Genomic DNA, 26856 nt, shown 5'->3' on the forward strand with positions numbered 1-26856 from the left:
TTTATAATAAATTTTATTTAAACCATATTATCAAAAATAAATAATACAAACTAATCCATAAACTAATTCATTCCCTATTTAAATTGTAAAAGGCATCTTAATTTCTATACTTATAAAAAAGATTCTGCTTTTATGTACAAAAAAATATACACTAGAACGTTATCTTTACGTTCTATTTCAAAGGAACTCAGTCTTTAAATACTTATTAGCAATATCCTACCTTAACAGTTTAAATTCGGATCTAATTATGGGTTGAACTGGTATACTTAAAAACGGACTACTTTCTAAACCTTGATTTTCAGATTCAACGTCAGATCTATTTTGATTAAAACCACGAATCACGCACACACCAACAGTGGCTATCATCAGAGCACCAATCATTCCTAAAATATAAGAAGTAACCATTTCTATTGTGGGTATTTGCGCGGCTATGTTTATTAAAATTCCTAAATAAGAGGGCATGTCGTATATTCCTAATTCAACCCAAAATAACGGTAAGATCATCCCTTGGAACGGTTTAGAACTAGTTACAATTTGATCGGGGGATACATTCAAATTAATCTGCATTCTTAATCGGGCGTAAATGGGGATGCCGAGTTCCGGGCTCAATTTCATCACGGTGTCGTGTTTTTCTTGGTCGGGATTCATGCCGATGACTTGTTTTCGAATTTCCGGATCGGCGTTTAAATAATGCGGTTGCGACATAGCGATGGGAATCCCATAATAGCATGGATCCAAACTGCCGAATCCTTTTGGTAAACACTTTTTGGAGTTTTTACAAAAACATTTATTCTCGGGGTTTTCTTCGGACGTCGATAAAAAGTTTTGATCGATTCTATAATTGTAGTATTTCATTCCTGAACTTGTGTAATCAGTGTTTTCATAGATCATACTTGTTGATCTACAAAAAGCTTTTCGGTATAATCGTACGGTTGTGTTTTCTTTTAGGTGTCTCGGAAATACTCCGGATTCAAATGCTCCTTCTACCGTATTGCAGGGTGAATTTTCTTCGGGGATATCTTCTCGGTATCCCCATTGTTTTAAACCGGGGGAACCATTGAATATATCGACGGAATATTGGTAGAGTATATCGTCTTTTGATGTTGTATTAGTTGATAAATGCATGGTGATTGTGTTTCCGTTATCGATGGACATTAACTAATTGAGGAAAATACATATAATTAGACGATTTTTATTAAGTAATAAATAAATAAATAAAACTTGCTCTATCTAAAATTCCGAATTTGGTGAAATCAATCCATGATGGCACATAAGTACTGGCTAACTCAACTAAAGGATCTTCGTACCCAAAGAGATACTCGGTAACGCTTAAATTTGTTAATGAAGGGCTTTTTACCATGTTTACAACGGAAGAAAATCCAAGATTCATGAATAAGCCGTATTCATTTTTCATGTACGATGATATACCCTAAATTAAGAAGTAAATTAAATTAAGTTTAAATAAGATATATTTTTTATCTACCAATAAAGGAATATTTGGACCAATTATCCGGGCTTTATCCGGATCTTCTACCGAAAGTTCGGGTCTAAATTTTAATTCTCTAATTGGTTTATACGTTAAGGTCCCATTTTCGTTAAAAATAGCCTCACTATTATGGACAATTTCCCTATAATTAATAATTTATAAAGCACAATTTTTTTTAAAATTCATTTACTTACTGATACACATAAGGTCCGGTTTGTGTTAAGTTCAATTTTTCTTTCCCTGCCAAAAACTGTTCGCTATTAGTAACATTAAAGATGTAAATTTTAGCTAAAACTTCGTAAGGAGGTTGAGTCCATAATTTGAAAATTAAGGATCCCGGTTGGAATGTAAGAAGCTAAAAAGAAATTAGAATGATGAGTAATTATTATAATTAATTTTTTAAATCAAAATTACTTTGTCTAATATTAATTGTAGAGGGTTTAATATGTAAATTAGGTATCCTAAAATCGATATGCATCCTCCAATCGATGTGAGCATCGCGTATTCTATAACAAATTCAAAAAAGATTTATTTAGTGACAAAAAGTTATGAACATCATAATTAATCTTAATCGAATCTTGATTAATGAGCCTCGGCCGCGAGCGATCTCGGTCTACTCTCTACATTATGAGTCTCATATGAGTCTCACATCCAACATTCATAAAAGACAAATAAGTTGTAAACAGTACAGGTTCCTGAACCTTTCCTATGTTTATTAAGTCTTCAGCAAGTCTTTGAAGTGTTTACTAAAACTTCCATCAAAACTTCTATAAATCTCGATCGAATGGTACTCCACCATTCACAGGAATTAGTATTTCTTTTAGGTGTTGGACACTACAGATAATAATCAAGTTCTACCCCAATAGGACTTTTTTCATAGAATACAACTTTATTTATATCATAACCTCATTATAACAATCCCAATACGATATATAAAATCTCTTCTTGCAGTTTCGTCTATTACTAACAGAATTGTCGCTTTTTCACTTTCGATTATTAATTAAAGTATCCTCTTTTTAATGCAAAAAACCGTTTTGAAAAATCACTTTTAATTCTTGAGAAATAAATTTTTGAAATTATCGACAATTTTTTCGAATTTTACAATTTTCACCGATTAAGTTTTAAAAATTGGTATAAAATCCATTTCTTGGAATACGAGTATGAAAAAAAAATTTTCGATGTTGCAATTTTCATCGATAACTTTCAAAATTCGCTATAAAATTAATTTCTTGAAGGATCTTTCTGGAAATATTACGAATTATTAACTAAAGTATCCATTTTTTTAATGCAACAAGCCGTTTTCAAAAATCGCTTTTAAATAGTTTTTGAGAAATAAATTTTTGAAATGATCTACAATTTTTTCGCACTTTGCAATTTTTAACTGTTGATATCCATGTTACAAGCTTCGTTTAAATATTAAAATAATAAACAAATAAATATAACTTCTTATCTTTAAAAATTCAATTTATTTGAACGGAACCGGTTTCGATTTTCTTGGCCGTAAGTTCTATAAAAATTTTAATTTTTAATTATTAAATTGTAATTAAAATATAATTGTAGATTCGGCTGAAGATGACTAAGTAAAACTAGTCGAAACCAGTTCCGTTAAAATAAATTGAATTTTGCAAGATAAGAAGTTATATTTATTTGTTTATTATTATAATATTTGCATTTTTTGCCTATTAAGTTTTAAAAATTCATATAAAATCCATTTCTTGGAATATGAGTATGAAAATTTCCCAATATGTTAATAAAAGTGTCCTCTTCCCAATGAACTAACCCGTTTTGAAAAATATCTTTTAGTTTTTGCGAAAACAATATTTGAAGTTTTAATAAAATTTTCGATATTATTTATCGATAACTTTTAAAATTCGCTATAATATTCATTTCTTGAAGGATACTTGTGGAAATATCACCACTTATTAATTAAAGTATCCTCTTTTTAATGCAAAAAGGCGTTTTGAAAAATCACTTTTAGTTGTTGAGAAATAAATTATTGAAATAATCGACAATTTTTCGATTTTGCAATTTCCGCCGATTAAGTTTTAAAAATTCGTATAAAATCCATTTCTTGGAATATGAGAATGAAAATTTCTCAAAGTATTAATAAGAGTGTCCTCTTTCCAACGAACCAACACGTTTTGAAAAATAACTTTTAGTTTTTGAGAAAACAATATTTGAAGTTTTGATAAAAATTTCGATGTTGCAATTTTCATCAATAATTTTCAAAATCGGCTATAAAATTAATTTCTTGAAAGATCATTCTGGAAATATTACCAATTATTAACTAAAGTATCCTATTTTTAATGCAAAAAGCCGTTTTGAAAAATCACTTTCAATTCTTGAGAAATAAATTTTTGAAATGATCGACAATTTTTTCGAATTTTGCAATTTTTGCCTATTAAGTTTTAAAAATTCGTATAAAATCCATTTCTTGGAATATCAGTATGAAAATTTCCCAATCTGTTAATAAAAGTGTCGTCTTTCCAATGAATTAACCCGTTTTGAAAAATAACTTTTAGTTTTTGAGAAAACAATATTTGAAGTTTTGATAAAATTTTCGATATTGCAATTTTCATCGATAACTTTCAAAATTCGCTATAAAATTAATTTCTTGAAGGATCCTTGTGGAAATATCACCAATTATTAATTAAAGTATCCTCTTTTTAACGCAACAAGCCGTTTTGAAAAATCGCTTCTAGTTTCTGAGAAATAAATTTTTGAAATGATCTACAATTTTTTCGAATTTTGCAATTTTTCCCTATTAAGTTTTAAAAATTCATATAAAATCAATTTCTTGGAATATGAGTATGAAAATTTCCCAATGTGTTAATAAAAGTGTCCTCTTTCCAATGAACTAACCCGTTTTGAAAAATAACTTTTAGTTTTTGAGAAAACAATATTTGAAGTTTTGATAATATTTTCGATGTTGCAATTTTCATCGATAACTTTCAAAAATCGCTATAAAATTCATTTCTTGAAGGAGCCTTGTGGAAATATCACCAATTATTAATTAAAGTATCGTCTTTTTAATGCAACAAGCTGTTTTGAAAAATCGCTTCTAGTTCTTGAGAAAAAAATTTTTGAAATGGTAGACAATTTTTTCGAATTTTACTATTTTCGCCGATTAAGTTTTAAAAATTCGTATAAAATCCATTTCACGGAATATGAGTATGAAAATTTTCCAAAGTGTTAATAAAAGTGTCCTCTTTCCAATGAAGCAACCCGTTTTGAAAAATAACTTTTGGTTTTTGAAAAAACAATATTTGAAGTTTTGATAAAATTTTCGATGTTGCAATTTTCATCGATAATTTTCAAAATTCGCTATTAAATTAATTTCTTGAAGGATCCTTGTGAAAATATCGCCAATTATTAATTAAAGTATCTTCTTTTTAGAGTTGCTTCGTGAGTTAAATCAGCATCAACAAAGTTCATTTTGTATCTTGCATCCAAATAAGTTGACATATGTATCTTATCAGCTTTCTTTTCTTTCAAGTCTTTAAAGTCTGCTTTAAATATCCTCACTTAAAAGATGTATAAAGCCTTCATTAAGTTTACTTTAAATTTCTACATCAAGTCCTCACCTAGATCATAATGAGTTTCTGTCTGTTTAGTTCTTTATTTGTACATAGCTTATAAACTTTATTGACGTTATCAGTGCCCAGCTAGAAATTGCCAAAATGTTAATACGATTATAGAGTACAAAATAATCATAAACTTTATCGAACAAAGCAAGGGAGATTTAACTAGCATCAATGCTCTTCCTATAATAGAAAAGTCTTAATAAAATTACAAAAACTTAAGTTTCAAATAACGCAGTGTTGCTAACTTTTAGGCTGACATCTGTCAAATTTTTGTAAGATTGGTAAGCTTGACATGAAAGTTTGTTAAGTCATATTTTGAAATTAATTTATGTCACACTTCGTTATTCAAAAAAAAAGTAAAATTTGTTTATACACAAATAATTACAATAAAATGTAATAAAAGTTTCTTAACCACATCTCTTTCATTATTGAAAATAAATAACACAAATTTTATAAAGAACTTAGGTAATACCAACGGAAATCCTAAAAATTTGACATTGACACAGGTATTACGGAAAAAGAAACTCTAAATAAGTTTTATAAATAAAAATAACAAAAAGTTAAGGTCAAACTTACATAAAATGATCAAAAATAATATTTATTTGATATATAAAATAATAAAAAGTCAAATTCATGATGAAGCCATTAAATGACCAGATGTTCTTTTTAGATGGACGTTAACGCAAAGAAATCATCCTTCACCGAAAGAATTTTGGTCAAGGTGGTATCTCGAATTACGTTTCTTCTCCCTTCAAGGAAATTAGTGTACAACATTACTTACACTCCACTTAATTGTAAAATATTCATCGAAAATTAACATTTATCTGTATCTTTTATCTTCCTCCAATTAAGATAATGATGTCTTTCGAATTCAGTAGGTCAAACGATCCAAGGGCAAGGATTTCAGACCCCTTATTTAAGTATTTATTACGACGGTTTCCTTATTTTCTTTTTGACTTAATACAACAAGTATTTTAATTAAGATGGAATCACCAAATATGGAAGTTGCGTTAACCTGATTAGTTTTGTTTTAAACAAGGTTTTTTGGTGATTTATAAAGTAGATTAAACTTTTGAAAACGTTTGAAGGTAATGAAACGAAAATAAGAAAGTAAATTTTTAGAAGGTTCGAAAATTAATTAGGTTAAAATATAAATAAATTAAGTTAGCAAATAACATTTAATAATGTTAATTACACAATAGACATAAATTTTATCACTTTACATAGATTCCGTACTTCCAGTTAATTCATAAAGGTTAAATAAACTGTTATTGACCAATTTCAATGGGTGAATACTAATTTATTGATTACATCCGCATAAGTTTTGTATTCAAATAGGAATGCATAGAGAATTTGAAATTCATTAGCATCACAAGGGCTACAACTAGTTAAAGTCTAAACAACAAAATCGTTTAGGTAAATTTTTTATTTGGTTTATTACATTTAAATCCTTCCATTCTATAATAAATTATGATTAAATAATAGCCATACTATTTTTTATGCGGCTATTACCGACGTTGATAACCTTATACCAACATTTTATAATCGATTTGTCACCCAAAAATAATTGCACACTCGTTTTAAAGTGATTAATGAGAAATAATTTATAAAAGATGAAAATTGCGATGTAAATATGAATGTGTAAAGACAAATTACAGCCGAATATGTGTAAATTGATGTTAATTAGAGATAAAAGTTTGGATTTACCCATTATAAAATGTGTACGACGAAACACTGTTAAATATTTTTAATTCAGATTGTGTCATTTTACATTGTTTCAACTAAAGATATGCGTGACGTATTTGGCTCGCCATCTACGGGATTGTTAGCGGTCAAATGTGCGTAAGAAAAGTTAATGGGTTTATTATAAATGTGGGGTAATTTAAATCAAATAAAATTACATGAATCATCGGTACGATAACATCTTAATACCACAAATTTAGTCGTGATTAAAAACGAGTTTAACGCGAAAATTATTGATTATTCTTCTACTTGATCATTGAAACGAAGAACTGAAAAAAGTTTGCTATGCATAAATTAAAATATCTAACATTAGCAAGAGATCCACGGTATTTAATGAGTTTTAAATGTTTTGGTGTCAATATTACAAGCAGCAGGAACCTCCAAGAAAAACTGTGTAACATAAAATGGTACAACAAGTATATGTCCTTAGAAAACAACATCCGGATATTCGAGAACTGCGTAAGTCCTATTAATGAATCCTTAAAACAGCAAAAATGAAGACGATAAGGTCATTAACAAGATACACTTTGTAGGATAATAAGAGAAGTGAGGATATCAAAGAGATATACGATATATAGGACATTTCGGGATGGATTTGCAAAAAATATTGTAATGGAGAGACAATATTGAATATATATAAGTCTCAAGACTAGCAAGAATAGTCAAAGATGGACTTACAAGTGCAAACTGACTCCCCGGAAGACTTCCTATACAATAATATGAAAGCTGGATCTCATCTTATATAAGTCTAAACGCAGCACTTTTCAACTTAATGATCAGTGAAATAATAACTGACGTGGAAAGACTTGGAAAAGGTTATCCGGTGGGAAATGAAGAGCTGAAAAAGTTTGCTATGATGCTGTCTTGTTATAGGCGGATATAGATAACATTCAGTGGATGTTGTGCCAATTCGATAAAGGAGGAACAAAATTTGGCATGAACATCTCGGTGTCAAAATCAAAATCTCTAACAATAGCTAGAGAATTATGCCATTGGGATGAATTTTGCACGTCTTGGTGTCAATATTACGAGTTGCAAGAACCTCCAAGAAGAAGTGATAGCTCAAATAACGAAAGAAGCTTTGATTTTAAGTTATCTGAGGAACATAAAATGGCACAATAAGTACATATATGTCTCTAGAAGGCGAGGTTCGGATATATAAGAACTGTGTAAGATCTCTTAATATCAATAAGATAATAAAAGAAGTCCAAGACCAACACTCTTCCACTCGATCATTCAAGTAATTGAAAACGTGGAAGAAGTTAGTAAAAATGATGCCAAAACTAAAAATTTTTACCGCTCTTTAGTAAGATATTTGAAAGAATAAATAAATATATCTTTTCCAATCGAATACAATTACTGTACAAATACAGTACATTGTAATATAATAATAATAGAAATAACCATAAAATCAAAGACATTCAGCATTAGCACAAAAGGTGCAAGAACAGATAAAGATGTGATTCAACTTGCACCAAATGAAAAAAAAGTGTATAAATATATATGTATTTACGCATAAACACAATAAACTGAGTAGGTAATAATAATTCGCAACACTGCTGATTTAGACTTTGCAACAGAGCTAGGACATCCCACAAAATCAGGGACCACAATCCAAACTGTAACTACTTGGTACGAAAATAACTGTCTACATTTCGACAATTTGTGGCTAGGAATAGTACACAAAAACTATGTTGGAGAACTTAGTTAGAGAACGATGTTAGAGATGATAAACTATATTTTATTGACTAAATAAGGAGGTTTCCAATAAACTAACACAAAATACAACAATGTAAAGTAATCTGTGATGATTCTCTGTCTCATGTTTAGCCACCCGCAAGTCATAAGCTTCCCTGAGATATGATCTCTGTACCTGATGCCGTAAATAAAACGTATACAGGAGTTTTGGACAACCTGCAATAATTAAAATGGAGAGAACTAATGAGTTACAAAGATGTCGTTTCAATCCATAAGAAAGATTACATCTGCTACTATAAAGCCCCATTACATGATTAGAAAAAGGTAGCGTTGGTGTTCATCAATCACCAAACCAAGGCTCTTGACAGAAGTTTCAAATATTAACGATTGGTTTAAAATATTAATATTAATTTTATTTCTGTCAAACTACCAATTTAGTATGTCATAAACTTTCGAAAAGCTCTAACATAATGGCTTCTAATGTTCTTTATATCCCTAAGTTTTCAGCAAATACGAGGTGTAGTTCGGCAGGGTATGTATATCGTAGATACTTGCACTATTTCCTTTACTTTAAGATGTTCTTCTCCCTATTAAAACATAAATAAAATATTTGAGGGAACATATTTGGTAGTGATGGAACGGATATCGGATATCGGGTTGTTTCAACGGAAAGAAGACACTTTTATTGACACTTTGGGAAATTTCCATACTCATATTCCAAGAAGTGGATTTTATACGAATTTTTAACACTTAATCGGCGAAAATTGTAAAATTCGAAAAATTGTCGATCATTTCAAAAATTTATTTCTCAAGAACTGAAAGAGATTTTTCGAAACGGCTATTTGCATTAAAAAGAGGATACTTTAATTAATATTTGGTGATATTTCCACAAATATCCTTCAAGAAATGAGTTTTATAACGAATTATGAAAGTTATCGATGAAAATTGCAGCATTGGAAATTTTATCAAAACTTTAAATATTGTTTTCTCAAAAACTAAAAGTTATTTTTCAAAACGTGTTGGTTCATTGGAAAGAGGACACTCTTATTAACACTTTGGGAAATTTTCATACTCATATTCCAAGAAATGGATTTTATACGAATTTTTAAAACTTAATTGGCGAAAATTGCAAAATTCGACAAGATTGTCGATCATTTCAAAAATTAATTTCTGAAGAACTGAAAGTGATTTTTCAAAACGGCTATTTGCATTAAAAAGAGGATACTTTAATCAATACTTGGTAATATTTCCACAAGGATCCTTCAAGAAATGAATTTTATAGCGAATTTTGAAAATTATCGATAAAAATTGCAACATCGAAAATTTTATCAAAACTTCAAATATTGTTTTCTCAAAAACTAAATGTTATTTTTCAAAATAGGCCGGATTTTAAAAAATGGCCGGATAGTTGCCGGATATCTGTTCCACCACTAATATCTGGACTGAAAAGCACCAATTGGAACTTATCTATAGAAAAATATGTTGGTTCATGGAAATAAATAACTCTATCTTGAAGCCTATATGGCATATACAACGTCTGAAAAAACGTTATAATGTGTCCATCATTTCAAAACTGTTTTCTACAGCTTATCTTCATACCTCTCTTTCTTTAACCACAATTTCAGAAACTTTGACTATGAGTTCTTTTGAACATTTTTCGTTCTCCAATTTATAACATTACCAAAATGTAAATAAATGTTTAGGTTAGTTTAAGTTCTTATGCAAAATATAAAAACCCGATTCTTTTCCACAAGTTCCTCCATACTCAATCACAAATTACATAATTTAAGTTTAAGATCGTTTATTTATTTATTATTTTGTTTTTAGAACATAGCAAGCGATATCTATTAATTCATTTTAGACATGAACTGTTAAAGTAAGTAAACTTTACATTTCCGAGACAGAATTCAAAGTAATCTTGCAACACAAATCTTAATAAGTCCACAAAGTTTCCTTACTGACTCAGATTCCGTTCCATGAAGACTGAAATCGCCAGTTTATTGAAATTGATGTTTTGAATGACATTCTTATCACAATTTCGAAGATTTGAAGAGATCTGAATATAAATTAATTAAAACACTTTTTGCACTTTAACGATGTAATTAAATTTTGTTATTTTCTACTACTTTCGGAGACTAATTATCCCCATCTTCAGGAAAAAACGTAAAATTATTGTCTCTGAAACTAGTAGAAATAATAAAATTTAATTACATCATTAAAGTATAAAAAGTGTCTTAATTAATTTAAATCCAATTAAACAAACATAATCCATATAAAGTTTATGGTATTTATTTAGTTTTATTTTCAGTAATTCATTTCTAATATATAATTATTTTATTCACTTATCAGAATGAGAAAACATTTAAATGAAATAGAAGAATGTTATTACATAATCTCTCCAAGATTTAGCAATGTCTCATTCATTGATATTGACAGTTTGAGTAACCGTCCTTTGATGCTTCCAGACTGCGGTGATTCTCTTATTTGCCACGAAATTAATGCAGTATTAGGATTATCCTATATCGGGTAAATGCTTCTAGGATAATAAGTCTCTTGGAAACCGAGTCGAAATTGAGATTTTCTCAGAATTAGCAAAGATATAGATTATTTCTATGCAATATTGGGTTTCTCCAAATAGATTAGTCTCTTCCAATACTTTTTGAATTTGATTAAATGAATATGATTGAAGTTCTAATAGAACACGGTTTTTTCATAATCGATTTTTTAGTAAAAATTTTCGATATCACTAAAATATGGTATATAATGATATATTTGAGGTTATCTCAATAGTTTATGGTTATATCAAAAAATGTTTCAAATAATATTTGTTTAGAATTAAATTAGAAATGATTTTTGTTTGAAAATTTTTTAAAAATTTCTGCTAGATAACGCTGCTTATTAGTATGATGTTATTTTAATTTCCCACTGAATAGTATGGTACTAAAAATGAATACTAAAACATGATTTTTTTCGAAATTTTGTTTTATTTCTAACTAATTTGACACAGTTAAAATACTTAAGAATAAGATATGATTAATAGTAATGAATAATTTTTAATTAAAGAAAAAATTAACTTACTTGCACCATTTTTGTGTAAATAAAAAGAAAGTTTCATCTTGAAACCACGACAAAAAACGTATTAACACTTTATAAAAAACTAAAAATACTTTTGATTCTTGAGAGAGATATTTGAAGTCTCCTTTATCTGATTTGTATTGATTAAATGCAAAAGCGATCACCGATTTTAAACACGGCTCCCGTTGAGAGATCCAAAAAGGTGGGGTGCGGATCGGACGTCACTTTGCTTCCTCCCCACTTCCTTTCCGTCCGTAAATTTGAAACGTACTTGAATTATTTATTGTCAGGTTGTCGGTTAAAATTTATTATTGCCCAATTAATAGACGGGTTTTTCTTCTTGCCGATTCTGACATACCGTGACGTTAATTGTGAGGAACTCACAAACGTTCCAAGAAATAAAAAGTGAAAAATAATGGCATAATTATATGGCATCATAAAGCCGAAAATATTACTTAAAAAAATTAACCTTGTGAAGTTATAAATTATTATTATTGCATTATGTCCGAAATAATCTTTTCAAATTCTTCGAAAGATAAACTCTCCTCTCCATTAGGAAATGTCATTAATTTGAATTCTGATTGCATATCATTTTTATAAATCACCTGAGAAAAAGAAACAATTTTTTAATTATTGATTTTTAAATCAATTTGATTTATTTTGAGCCAGTTAAAAAGATTACCTTTAAGTGATAAGTGTTGTGAATTTTGTGCACCTCCAAAAGGACGCACGCGGCGTAGCGAGGAAAATGCGGGTACATTAGTCCTAATACAGTCAAGACATGTGCGACATTGCAGTCATGACCTGAGTACAAATGGATTTTGTACGTTGATTCCCCATTGATCTTCGACTGAGAGTCTTTTAGTATTTTAGAGAACATCTCTCCAGCTACTAACCGTTTTAACTCGTCAGTTTTAGTCTGTAACGTATACTCCAACATTGCGACCTTTTTTATTTGCTCGTAAACGGGTGGAATCCAATGTGGAAGTTTAAAACCCCAATCTAACTAAAAAAAATAATCCAACGTTCTTATTGTGTACCATCTTAATCATAATTATTAATAATTAATACAAATTGAAGAATGATACTACCTGTTTACAACAAAATAATATGTTAAATGATGTGTTAATAAAATTAACGGAATTACCTTCGATGTAATATAACTCGGTAACGTTGCTAATTGACATAATCTAATCCCGGATTTGAATTGTATTAATTTTTTTGTTTATTATACAATAAATTATACTATATCGAACGCGAATGTTAAATACTTGAATTGAGATAAAGAAATATAGGTTAATTACAAGAATCTTCCGCATAACACCCACAATTGTGCGTTGTTCTTAAGGACATCGAAACATTTAAATTATATAATTTGCATATTTAGAGCGTTCTAATGTTTAAATTCACATTTATTTCTTTTGATCGCCGGCGACCATGACTAATAACCACGGATAACAAACGTTTCAGGAATTTAGAAATATGCGAATGGGCTTTTTAGAATTCTTTGGAAAATGGTAAACCTCGAAATATATGCAGTGACGACGGTGTTGATCTTGGCGATTATGACACAACCAAAAATGAATCAAGCAAGGATGAAAATAATTCAAATTCCCATTATGTAATATAGAACAAAACAAAATACGTTAAGGACGGTGTTGGGAGATGTCAGCGATGATGTTGGAGGATATGACATGTATCGCTGAAACTTCTAATTAGAGAAATATTTAAATAAGAGTGTCGTTAAAATCTGTTATAAAATTCGAAGTTATAAATCATGGAGATTTTGGTGTCATTTCAAACGTTTGATAATAAACTGTTCAAATTATAATCGATTTAATAAAGAAAAATATTTTTAATAAATAAAAATTATTCAAATTCGCAAAAAATACGAAGATTTTCGTAAAAATCAGATAATTCTAACCTAATTTGATGTATCACACTCTATATCTGTTATAATATCTCTCTTAAAAGCAATATATAACAATTTATTAGTGTTTTGTTTTCAGCCATCTTGATTTTACAAAAATTAATATATCTTGGTTGGTATAATACTTAGATATATCGAGTTTGGACTCATTTTACCCGATTTTTAATTATCTACCTCAATTTTTACAAATCATTTCTCGCGATTAATGATAAAGTATCAAATCATAATCAGTTTAAAAAAGAAAAGTATTTAAAAGAAAATAAAATTATTGAAATTCGTCAAAAAGACGTGAATTTTCGTAAAAATCAGGAAATTTTAACCTAATTTGATGTATCACACTCTATATCTATTATAATATTACACTTAAAAGCATAGATAACAATTTATTAGTGTTTTGTTTTCAGCCATCTTGATTTTACAAAAATTAATATATCTTGGTTGGTATAATACTTAGATATACCGAGTTTGGACTCATTTTACACGATTTTTAATTATCTACCTCAATTTTTACAAATCATTTTTCGCGGTTAATGATAACGTATCAAATCATAATCAGTTTAATAAAGAAAAGTATTTGTAAAAGAATAAAATTATTGAAATTCGTCAAAAAGACGTACATTTTCGTAAAAATCAGAAAATTTTAACCTAATTTGATGTATCACACTCTATATCTGTTATAATATTACACTTAAAAGCATAGATAACAATTTATTAGTGTTTTGTTTTCAGCCATCTTGATTTTACAAAAATTAATATATCTTGGTTGGTATAATACTTCGATATATCGAGTTTGGGCTCATTTTACACGATTTTTAATTATCTACCTCAATTTTTACAAATCATTTCTCGCGACTAATGATAAAGTATCAAATTATAATCAGTTTAATAAAGAAAAGTGTTTTTATAAAAATAAAATTATTGAAATTCGTCAAAAAGACGTGCATTTTCGTAAAAATCAAGAAATTTTAACCTAATATGATGTATCACACCTTATATATATTATAATATTACACTTAAAAGCATAGATAACAATTTATTAGTGTTTTGTTTTCAGCCATCTTGATTTTACAAAAATTAATATATCTTGGTTGATATAATACTTAGATACATCGAATTTTGACTCATTTTACACGATTTTCAATTATCTACCTCAATTTTTACAAATCATTTCTCGCGATTAATGATAAAATATCAAATCATAATCAGATTAATAAAGAAAAGTATTTAAAAAAAAATAAAATTATTGAAATTCGTCAAAAAGACGTGCATTTTCGTAAAAATCAGAACATTTTAACCTAATTTGATGTATCACACTTTATATCTATTATAATATTACACTTAAAAGCATAGATAACAATTTATTAGTGTTTTGTTTTCAGCCATCTTGATTTTACAAAAATTAATATATCTTTTTTGGTATAATACTTAGATGTATCGAGTTTGGACTCATTTTACACGATTTTTAATTATCTACCTCAATTTTTACAAATCATTTCTCGCGATTAATGATAAAGTATCAAATCATAATCAGCTTAATAAAGAAAAGTGTTTTTAAAAAAATAAAATTATTGAAATTCGTCAAAAAGACCTGCATTTTGGTAAAAATCAGAAAATTTTAACCAAATTTGATGTATCACACTCTATATCTGTTATAATATTACTCTTAAAAGCATATATAACAATTTATTAGTGTTTTGTTTTCAGCCATCTTGATTTTACAAAAATTAATATATCTTTTTTGGTATAATACTTAGATATATCGAGTTTGGACTCATTTTACACGATTTTTAATTATCTACCTCAATTTTAACAAATCATTTCTCGCGATTAATGATAAAGTATCAAATCATAATCAGCTTAATAAAGAAAGGTATTTTTAAAAAAATAAAATTATTGAAATTCGTCAAAAAGACGTGCATTTTCGAAAAAATCTGGAAATTTTAACCTAATTTGATGTATCACACTCTATATCTGTTATAATATTACTCTTAAAAGCATATATAACAATTTATTAGTGTTTTGTTTTCAGCCATCTTGACTTTACAAAAATTAATATATCTTGGTTGGTATAATACTTAGATATATCGAGTTTGGACTCATTTTACACGATTTTTAATGATCTACCTCAATTTTTACAAATCATTTCTCGCGATTAATGATAAAGTATCAAATCATAATCAGTTTAGTAAAGAAAAGTATTTAAAAAAAAAATAAAATTATTGAAATTCGTCAAAAAGACGTGAATTTTCGTAAAAATCAGGAAATTTTAACCTAATTTGATGTATCACACTTTATATCTATTATAATATTACACTTAAAAGCATAGATAACAATTTATTAGTGTTTTGTTTTCAGCCATCTTGATTTTACAAAAATTAATATATCTTTTTTGGTATAATACTTAGATATATCGAGTTTGGACTCATTTTACACGATTTTTAATTATCTACCTCAATTTTTACAAATCATTTCTCGCGATTAATGATAAAATATCAAATCATAATCAGATTAATAAAGAAAAGTATTTAAAAAAAAATAAAATTATTGAAATTCGTCAAAAAGACGTGCATTTTCGTAAAAATCAGAACATTTTAACCTAATTTGATGTATCACACTTTATATCTATTATAATATTACACTTAAAAGCATAGATAACAATTTATTAGTGTTTTGTTTTCAGCCATCTTGATTTTACAAAAATTAATATATCTTGGTTGGTATAATACTTAGATATATCGAGTTTGGACTCATTTTACACGATTTTTAATTATCTACCTCAATTTTTACAAATCATTTCTCGCGATTAATAATAAAGTATCAAATCATAATTAGTTTAATAAAGAAAAGTATTTTTAAAAGAATAAAATTATTGAAATTCGTCAAAAAGACGAAGATTTTCGTAAAAATCAGAAAATTTTAACCTAATTTGATGTGTCACACTCTATATCTATAATAAAATTACTCATAAAAGCATAAGTGACAATTTATTAGTGTTTTGTTTTCAGCCATTTTTATTTTACAAAAATTAAGATATCTTGGTTGTTATAATACTTAGATATATCGAGTTTGGACTCATTTTACACGATTTTTAATTATCTATCTCAATTTTTATGAATCATTTATTTTCGGCAATCTTGAATTTTATAAAAATCAAATTATTTCGAATAGTTAACTTCAAAAACTTCATAAAGAATATAGGCGTCGTAAAAATCATAAAATTTTAACCGAATTTGATGTATCCATTCTATATGTAATATAAATTTCATAATTAAAGTTACAAATAGCGCCAACGAATAGCTTTGATTTATAATCTTCGATATTATAATCGTTCGTTTTGTCGCCATAGGTGTCATTTCATGCGATTAATGATAAACCGCCAAATCATAATTAGTTTAAGAAAGAAAAATATTTATAAAAAATTTAAATTATTCAAATTCGTTAAAAATACGAAGATTTTCGTAAAAATCAGAAAATTTTAACCAAATTTGATGTATCACACTCTATATCTGTTATAATATTACTCTTAAAAGCATATATAACAATTTATTAGTGTTTTGTTTTCGGCCATCTTGATTTTACAAAAATGAAAATATCTTGGTTCTTATAATACTTAGATACATCGAGTTTGGACTCATTTTACATGATTTTTAATTATCTACCTTAATTTTTATGAATCATTTCTTTTTGACCATCTAGAATTTTATAAAATGTACAAAACCCAAAATTTTTCGAATTGCTTAATAACAAAACTTAATAAAGAATATGACCTTCTTAGAGATCATTAAATTTTAACTTAATTCGATATATCACGTTCTATATGAATTATAAATTTCATAATTACAGTTACAGATGGCGCTAATTAATAAATAGTATCGATTACATAACAATTAAGATATCCTCGATATTATAATATTTCATAATGTCGCCTTTGGTGCCATTTCACACGATTAATTATAAATTGTCAAATCATAACCAGTTTAATAAAGATAAATGTTTTTAATAAATTTAAATTATTTAAATTCGTCAAAAAGACGAAGATTTACGTAAAAATCAGAAAATTTTAACCTAATTTGATGTATCACACTCTATATCTATAATAAAATTACTCATAAAAGCATAAGTGACAATATATTAGTGTTTTGTTTTCAGCCATCTTGATTTTACAAAAATTAATATATCTTGGTTGGTATAATACTTAGATATATCGAGTTTGGACTCATTTTACACGATTTTTGGTTATCTACCTCAATTTTTATAAATCATTTATTTTCGGCAATCTTGAATTTTAAAAAAGTATAAAAATCAAATTATCTGAATAGTTAACTTCAAAAACTTCATAAAGAATATAGGGGTCGTAAAGATCGTTAAATATTAACCTAATTTGATGTATCACACTCTATATCTATTATAATATTACTCTTAAAAGCTTAGATAACAATTTATTAGTAGTGTTTTGTTTTCGGCCATCTTGATTTTATAAAAATTAAAATATCTTGGTTGGTATAATACTTAGATATATCGAGTTTGGACTCATTTTTCATGTTTTTTAGTTATCTACCACAATTTATATGAATCATTTTATTTTCGGCAATCTTGAATTTTATAATAAGTGTAAAAATCAAATTAACTAATAGTTAACTGCAAAAACTTTACAAAGAATATAGGCGTCGCGTCGTAAAGATCGTTAAATTTTAACCTAATTTAACCCAACAACTCTAGAGTACTAACACACAGCTTATCAAAATGTTCAAATAGATAGAGATGAGTCATTAATTAGTTGGTCCAAGGTAGTAGTCTACCTTGGATGAAACATGGGCATTATAACACCTTTTATTGATAGTTTTATTTCGTTTATTACTTTAATTTGTTGTTTAACGTTTTAATATTTATTTATCTAAATGGATATAGGCCTTAAGATAAGAAAGTAAATAAATATTAACATTTATGATATTATTACTCATATCATAAATTACAAATAAAAAAAATTCAATAAGTATTTTAGCACGTCTATAAACTTTTATTACTATATTATTAAATTGTTATTAAAAACTGTAAACAACTTTTGTAAGGAAATTGTTTATGGATAAATTTAATAACGGAAATTTTAATTTGTTGATTTGATAATTTCTCGAAAAAATAAACATGTATTTCATTAATCATTCAGTACTGATTTACGATTCTATCGTTTGAAAAATTAAAATCTTAAAGTTGTTGTTTTTTTATTTTTTCTTCAAAACTGATTATAACGGAGATCATTCAGAGAAAATGTATATTTTTAATGTTGCTATTTAATCAATTAATAGGTCAAAGTTCACGGTTCCTTATTTTTACCGTGATCAAAATGAATGTGATAATTTTTATAAAATTCATACCTGGAAGTAAACTACTACGCACAAAGGTGATTATAAAAGTATAGTGGTTTTTAATGATCGGAAGTTATCGGAAAAATTACTTATCAATCAACTTGCAAATTATTTTATTTGTATTATTTGTTACTATGTAATGTAACTAACATCAAACGATAATTGTCTCAATTTTCATATTAAACTAGTCAATTCTACGAAATTTTAAAAATAGATGCGTGGGAAAACAGTATTTTTTTTTAACGTAAAAGTTTACTGATAAGGAAGATTTATTTTGATTCGTTTGATTTATTATTTAATTAATAATAATTTTGTAAGTAGAATGAGTTGTTTTGAAATATTTTGTTTGAACTTCACAAGTTCCAATAATTAATCAATGTTTGGTGACAAACACATCGTAGATTAAACAACGATTCATAGTAAACCTATAATCTAGTACATAAATAGATAGCTCAGAAATCATTTACGAGACATAATTTTAAGGAAATATTATTAAGACGGCTAATATTTAGCCAACTATGTCAACTATTAAAACAGACGGGAAGTCTCAAATAAATAAAAATTTCCGGGTATTAACGAGTTGTTAATGACGTATTTAACGCACCTACGGGTATTTAATTCGCAATTTTGGACAAACTTTAATTTTATTTGTCCTAAATCATGCGTAAAGTAATATAAGTTAAATTATCTTTTAACAAGATAACTTAAAATCCAATTCAGAAATAAAGCTGTCATGTTGTAAACTTCTTTATGTCGATATCAAAACAACTATTTATAAATTATCCATCAAATTGCAGATTGACAACTTCGCATAAAGTTTACATCATCTGCGCATCAACTCCTCACCATCAAATCTCCATTATGCCTCATGACTTGACAAATCTGCACCGAGATAACTCGGTCAATCAAGTCTGTGTCATGACAACTCCGTACAAAGTCTGTATCAAGTCTGCATCAATACATCTTCTAAGAGTGTAGCAAAACTCTGTGGCCCAGCAAGCCTGTTATCCCAGGCTTGCTGTAGATAATAACAAAATTCCTGTAAGGTGTTTATTACAAATGCTCGATCGGGATTAAATGAGCCAGAGAGCGGGCAGGCCAGGGGAGAATTTCTACTCCTTCTTCGTATAGGAAGTTCTGACAAATATGGGTGATATGAGAAGCCTGGGTATTACAATGGGCTGTAAATCATCGCGGATGTATCGATGTGCATTTAAACTGCCAGGGATATCAACTAGAGGGGACTTTACCCTAATGATATGGCACCGCATACCATAATACTAAGTATTTGGCCGCAGTGACCTCGAAGGGCAAAATCTAAACTGCGCCGCCGCTCGCTACGGAATCTTCTTACCATTACCTGTCGATCATTTTTCCACAAACAGAACCGGAATTCGTCACTAAACATTATTTGATCCCATTCATCGATCCAAAGTAATCTTTCTTGGCACCATAGAAGTCTGACTCTTTTGTGAAGTTGCATCAAAGGAAGATGTCGAAAAGGTCGGTATGAGTGGAGATTAAAAGAAAACTCCGCGACATTATCTGCCTCAGATCTCTCATCCAAGCAACACCAATTGCAGCCGAAGAAGTAAATCTGTCTCTAAGACTCATTTGTCTAAGGCGACGATCTTCGACCAGTTTCACGAAATGAAATACCTGCCTAGTACGGACCAATAATTCACCCTCCTTCAATGTTAGATAATTGATTTAACCCCGATCTTCTACCAATTCTAGGCATTGTTAACAACATTCACTCACCAAATGGCATTTACTTTGTGATGGAGTTTTTTACTTTCATGTACCAGATTGTCTGTTTCACAGCAAAAAACTATATGTATAAAAGCTTGTTATCCTTTGTGTATCGATATGATGTTGTTATCATCTTTTACTTGCATCCAGTTGTTTTGTTAAGATTCCAGCTTGATGACTCATCTTTTTCGAGGTGTTGCAATTTTTTTGGCACTTAGTGTACTTCTTTAGTGGAAAGGTTATAGATGATAAGCTTTTTTATTCTTATGTAACTGATTTCATAGCAGATTTAGTTTAGTACTTGTCCAATATGCATTACCAAGTCTGATTGTTCGTCTGATAGAACCTGTATCAATCATGTTCCACGGAAAATCTTTGAGATTTAAGGATTGAGTGTACTGTGGGACGATATGGTTTGTGATGATTAAACGGTCGGTCAAATACTCAATCTTTGGTCCAAAACGTTCTTTCGATAAGCTTTGCACGCGGCAAACTTATTCTCAACTATGTTTAAACTCCTAGAGATTTAGATTGATTTGTATCGTAATAAATAAATCACCCGTGTGACAAAAAGTTGTTTGAAGCTGGATTAAATAAATGGACAAACAACTTCTTCTTTTCCTTCCACTTGTTTTAGACCTGTTGAGTTCTGATTTCGTAGCTAAAGTGTGTCTTGTGATGTGGACCTTCAGGTGTCTAATAGTCTGATACTACAGAGTTGGCCATCTAACGTTTGGAATTTGAAATACCGCTTATGTTCATTTTGAAAGATAGAACATTAGCGAATTGACAAAAAATTAATTTTATGTTTTGACATTTGCAAAATGTGACGTTTTACGCTTAAACAAAAATAGGAAACATTGAAAACTTGCTTCCAAAGTGGTCAATCCAAACTGTAAAAAATTGTAAGAGACAACCCTGTATAAAGTCTGTATTACAAGAATGCACCAAAAGATTTACGCGAGCGCCTTTGTTTAAAGCCTACATCTTCTCTTCATAAGTTTTCCCATGTTTGTATCAAATCACGTCTGTACAGAATCAAGTCTTCATCAAGACTCGTTCAACATTACATAAAATCTTTATATAGTAGAAACCACGAAAGCTGGCAGTGACAGATCGCTTAAAAATAGTATGAATCAAGATATGGACGTACGACTTAGATTATTTCACCACATACATTTAAATGTAGGTTATGTTAGTAATGGAGGTTATATGTCAAACATTGTCAAAGATATTATTTAAATGATTTTCCTTTCAAAGAAAACATAGATTCATGACAACGCTCACAACACGTTTCGATTTGAGGTTATAATTATATAGTTACATCCATTAGAAGAACAGACGTACTTTTTCGACGTGGCCATTTGAATTGTACAGCAGACATATTAAACTAATGCTATTTCTTTCTAACACACATTACTCTCTAGCGGTTTGTGAACTACGTATGGCATTTGTAAGAGCGGAAAACGATGATTTACTGCCAGCTCTCGTGGCGTCTACTATACAATCCTTTTAATGTCTTCATCAATGTTATTAATTGTCCCAGCTTTATTAATTGTCGCATAAAGTCTACATCATCATCTACATCGATTTCTCATCAATGAAAGCACCAGATTTGATTCTGATGGACTTCTTTCTTGTGATTTCTTGATCAATGGAATCACTGACATCAATGCTTTTCCGTTTAAGTATATGCTGTGAGATTTGTTTAAGACAGAATTAAAATACAATGAAGTTGCAAAAGCATCATAAATAACTAAATAAAGTTTCAATAATATAGGTGAAAGCTTAATATATATTTTTATATCAAATTAAAGCTAAAACTGCCCTCTAAAATATCAGAAAATTATAAAAAATCATTTCTACTTTATGTTAGGAGCTTGAGGAGTTATTTTTATATCAAATTAAAGCTAAAACTGGCCTCTTTAAAATGATGTATCATAAATATTAGTTTAATAAAGAAAAAAATTTACAAAATTTATTTTAATAAGTAACCTAAAATTGGTTAAAATGAACTAGTTTCTTTAACAAATGTTTTCTCGTAAATTTGATAATTAAAGTCGAAGCTGTTATAGTTTTTCTTAAAATAGATAGTTTTAGCTTTAATATGAGATATATATCATCGATTAATTCCAGCTATTAAGGATTGCAACATTTTTTTAAATTTTTGCTGTTATTAAAACATCAGAAAATTATAAAAAATCATTTCTACGTTATGTTAGGAGCTTAAGGAGTTATTTTTATATCAAATTAAAGCTAAAACTGGCCTCTTTAAAATGATGTATCATAAATATTAGTTTAATAAAGAAAAAATGAAGAAAATTTATTTTAATAAGTACCCTAAAATTAGTTAAAATGAACTGGTTTCTTTAACAAATGTTTTCTCGTAAATTTGATAATTAACGTCCAAGTTGTTATAGTTTTTCTTAATATAGATACTTTTAGCTTTAATATGATATATATATCATCCATTAATTCCTGCTATTAAGGAAAGCAATTTTTTAAAAAATTTTTGTTGTTATTAAAACATCAGAAAATTATAAAAAATTATATCTGCGTTATGTTAGGAGTTTGAGGAATTATTTTAATATCAAATTAAAGCTAAAACTGGCCTCTTTCAAATGATGTATCATAAATATTAGTTTAATAAAGAAAAAAATTTACAAAATTTATTTTAATAAGGAACCTAAAATTGGTTAAAATGAACTAGTTTCTTTAACAAATATTTTCTCGTAAATTTGATAATTAACGTCCAAGTTGCTATAGTATTTCTTAAAATAGATAGTTTTAGCTTTAATATGATATATATATCATCGATTAATTCCTGCTAATAAGGAATGAAACATATTTTTAAATTTTTGTTGTTATTAAAACATCAGAAAACTATAAAAAATCATTTCTACTTTATGTAAGGAGCTTGAGGAATTATTTTTATATCAAATTAAAGCTAAAGATGTCCTCTTTAAAATGATATATCATAATCGTAAATTTAATAACGAAAAAAATTGAGAAAATTTATTTTAATAAGTAACCTAAAATTGGTTAAAATGAACTAGTTTCTTTAACAAATGTTTTCTCGTAAATTTGATAATTAACGTCCAAGTTGTTATAGTATTTCTTAAAATAAATAGTTTTAACTTTAATATGATGTATATATCATCGATTAATTTCTGCTAATAAGGATTGAACATTTTTTAAATTTTTGCTGTTATTAAAGCATCAGAAAATTATAAAAAATCATATCTACGTTATATTAAGAGCTTAAGGAGTTATTTTTATATCAAATTAAAGCTAAAACTGGCCTCTTTAAAATGATGTATCATAAATATTAGTTTAATAAAGAAAAAAATGGAGAAAATTTATTTTAATAAGTAACCTAAAATTGGTTAAAATGAACTAGTTTCTTTAACAAATGTTTTCTCGTAAATTTGATAATTAACGTCCAAGTTGATATAGTATTTCTTAAAATAGATAGTTTTAGCTTTAATATGAGATATATATCATCGGTTAATTCCTGCTAATAAGGAACGCAAAATTTTTTTAAATTTTTGTTGTTATTAAAACATCAGAAAACTATAAAAAATCATTTCTACTTTATGTAAGGAGCTTGAGGAGTTATTTTTATATCAAATTAAAGCTAAAAATGTCCTCTTTAAAATGATATATCATAATCGTAAATTTAATAACGAAAAAAATGAGAAAATTTATTTTAATAAGTAACCTAAAATTGGTTAAAATGAACTAGTTTCTTTAACAAATGTTTTCTCGTAAATTTGATAATTAACGTCCAAGTTGTTATAGTATTTCTTAAAATAAATAGTTTTAGCTTTAATATGATGTATATATCATCGATTAATTCCTGTTAATAAGAATTGCAACATTTTTAAAAAATTTTGCTGTTATTAAAACATCAGAAAATTATAAAAAATCATTTCTACTTTATGTTAGGAGCTTGAGGAGTTATTTTTACATCAAATTAAAGCTAAAAATGTCCTCTTTAAAATGATGTATCATAAATATTAGTTTAATAACGAAGAAAATTGAGAAAACTTATTTTAATAAGTAACCTAAAATTGGTTAAAATGAACTAGTTTCTTTAACAAATGTTTTCTCGTAGATTTGATAATTAACGTCCAAGTTGATATAGTATTTCTTAAAATAGATAGTTTTAGCTTTAATATGAGATATATATCATCGGTTAATTCCTGCTAATAAGGAACGCAAATTTTTTTTAAATTTTTGTTATTAAAACATCAGAAAACTATAAAAAATCATTTCTACTTTATGTAAGGAGCTTGAGGAGTTATTTTTATATCAAATTAAAGCTGAAGATGTCCTCTTTAAAATGATATATCATAATCGTAAATTTAATAACGAAAAAAATTGAGAAAATTTATTTTAATAAGTAACCTAAAACTGGTTAAAATGAACTAGTTCCTTTAACAAATGTTATGTTGGAAATTTGATAATTAACGTCCAAGTTGTTATAGTATTTCTTAAAATAGATACTTTTAGCTTTCATATGATATATATATCATCGATTAATTCCTGCTAATAAGGATTACAACAATTTTTTAAATTTTGTTGTTATTAAAACATCAGAAAATTATAAAAAATCATTTCTACTTTATGTTAGAAGCTTGAGAAGTTATTTTTATATCAAATTAAAGCTAAAAACGTCCTCTTTAAAATGATATATCATAATCGTAAATTTAATAACGAAAGAAATGGAGAAAACTTATTTTAATAGGTAACCTAAAATTGGTTAAAATGAACTAGTTTCTTTAACAAATGTTTTCTCGTAAATTTGATAATTAACGTCCAAGTTGCTATAGTATTTCTTAAAATAGATAGTTTTAGCTTTAATATGATATATAAATCATCGATTAATTCCTGTTAATAAGAATTGCAACATTTTTAAAAATTTTTGCTGTTATTAAAACATCAGAAAATTATAAAAAATCATTTCTACTTTATGTTAGGAGCTTGAGGAGTTATTTTTATATCAAATTAAAGCTAAAAATGTCCTCTTTAAAATGATGTATCATAAATATTAGTTTAATAACGAAGAAAATTGAGAAAACTTATTTTAATAAGTAACCTAAAATTGGTTAAAATGAACTAGTTTCTTTAACAAATGTTATGTCGGAAATTTGATAACTAACGTGCAGGTTGTTATATTTTGTCTTAAAAATAGATGGTTTTAGCTTTAATTTGAGATATATATTACCAATTAATTCCTGCTAATAACAATGTAACATTTTGTTTAAATTTTGGCTGTTATTAAAGCATCAGAAAATTATAACAAATCATTTCTAATTTATGGTAAGAGTTTGCGGACCTATTTTTATATCAAATTATAAATTATACCTATTCACAAACTTTAATCAATAGTAACTTTCAATAACCCGAAATAATTAATTAATCTACATTACCTCAGCTGATATGGTACCTAAAAAAAGCCAAACTTCTCTTGGAGTAACATTTTTGAGTCCTGTATGTTTTTCAAAATAATCAAAAAATTCTTTATACTCATCCATAGGCATTTTTTTATAATTTTCCTTGTAAATATCAAGAAACTGCTGTTGTAACACAGAAGAAAACATCTTCAAATAAAAAATAATTAAAAATTATAAAACATTTTAATATAAAAGATAATTACAAAATCGTCCTTGAACGATAAACATTTATACGGTATCGGCTGCCAATTTAAATCATTTTTAATTGTTTGATCGACATTCGGAGGAAATAATCCAGCGAGAACAAGCAGCAAAGACATTTGCGATCTATCCGTATCAGAAGTTTGGCAATCAACTTCACAAGGCACGTAAACGTTTCCTAAATAGTCTTGATATCTTTGACGTAATACTTCTCCTAAGTTATACATCGCTTTCTTACCGTTCTAAAAATAAACGTCATTTTTATGGAATCCAAACACAATTAGTAGGATGTATCTTACTTGAGTCAACTGGCCAAAACCGTAAGGATAAAAGTCTTTATTTAAGTGTTCGTCCTTAGGATACATGTGATCTTTAATCGGTGTTCTATGGCCATGTCGAAATATCTGCAAGAAAGCGTGAATTAAGATTAGCTTAATTGAAAATGTAACCGCGAAATGTCCTCGTTCGTACCGCATGTAATAACACTAAGGAGTTAGTTTCACTCATTGCAAACGTTTAAAGAGATTAATCTTAACTAATTTAATGTTGCTCTATTATGAAATGT

At 27.7% G+C, this 26856-nt stretch overlaps 2 protein-coding genes across 2 annotated transcripts; both read right to left on the reverse strand.

Annotated features, from left to right (window-relative positions):
- Positions 1 to 11728, reverse strand: LOC111414681 (scavenger receptor class B member 1-like). The gene is made up of 6 exons (XM_023046080.2): positions 11590 to 11728; positions 1901 to 1992; positions 1681 to 1841; positions 1484 to 1628; positions 1226 to 1429; positions 1 to 1158 (listed from the first exon to the last, which is right to left on the reverse strand). Exons 1-6 carry the CDS (start codon positions 11624 to 11626, stop codon positions 217 to 219), a joined length of 1581 nt encoding a protein of 526 aa, XP_022901848.2. The 5' UTR covers positions 11627 to 11728; the 3' UTR covers positions 1 to 216.
- LOC111414682 (venom acid phosphatase Acph-1-like) lies at positions 11687 to 26856 on the reverse strand. Its single transcript, XM_023046082.2, has 6 exons — positions 26763 to 26856; positions 26591 to 26695; positions 26294 to 26533; positions 26067 to 26237; positions 12269 to 12592; positions 11687 to 12191 (listed from the first exon to the last, which is right to left on the reverse strand). Exons 1-6 carry the CDS (start codon positions 26796 to 26798, stop codon positions 12078 to 12080), a joined length of 990 nt encoding a protein of 329 aa, XP_022901850.2. The 5' UTR covers positions 26799 to 26856; the 3' UTR covers positions 11687 to 12077.

The sequence above is a fragment of the Onthophagus taurus genome, chromosome 7 (assembly GCF_036711975.1).
Source record: "Onthophagus taurus isolate NC chromosome 7, IU_Otau_3.0, whole genome shotgun sequence".
Lineage (NCBI taxonomy): Eukaryota > Metazoa > Arthropoda > Insecta > Coleoptera > Scarabaeidae > Onthophagus > Onthophagus taurus.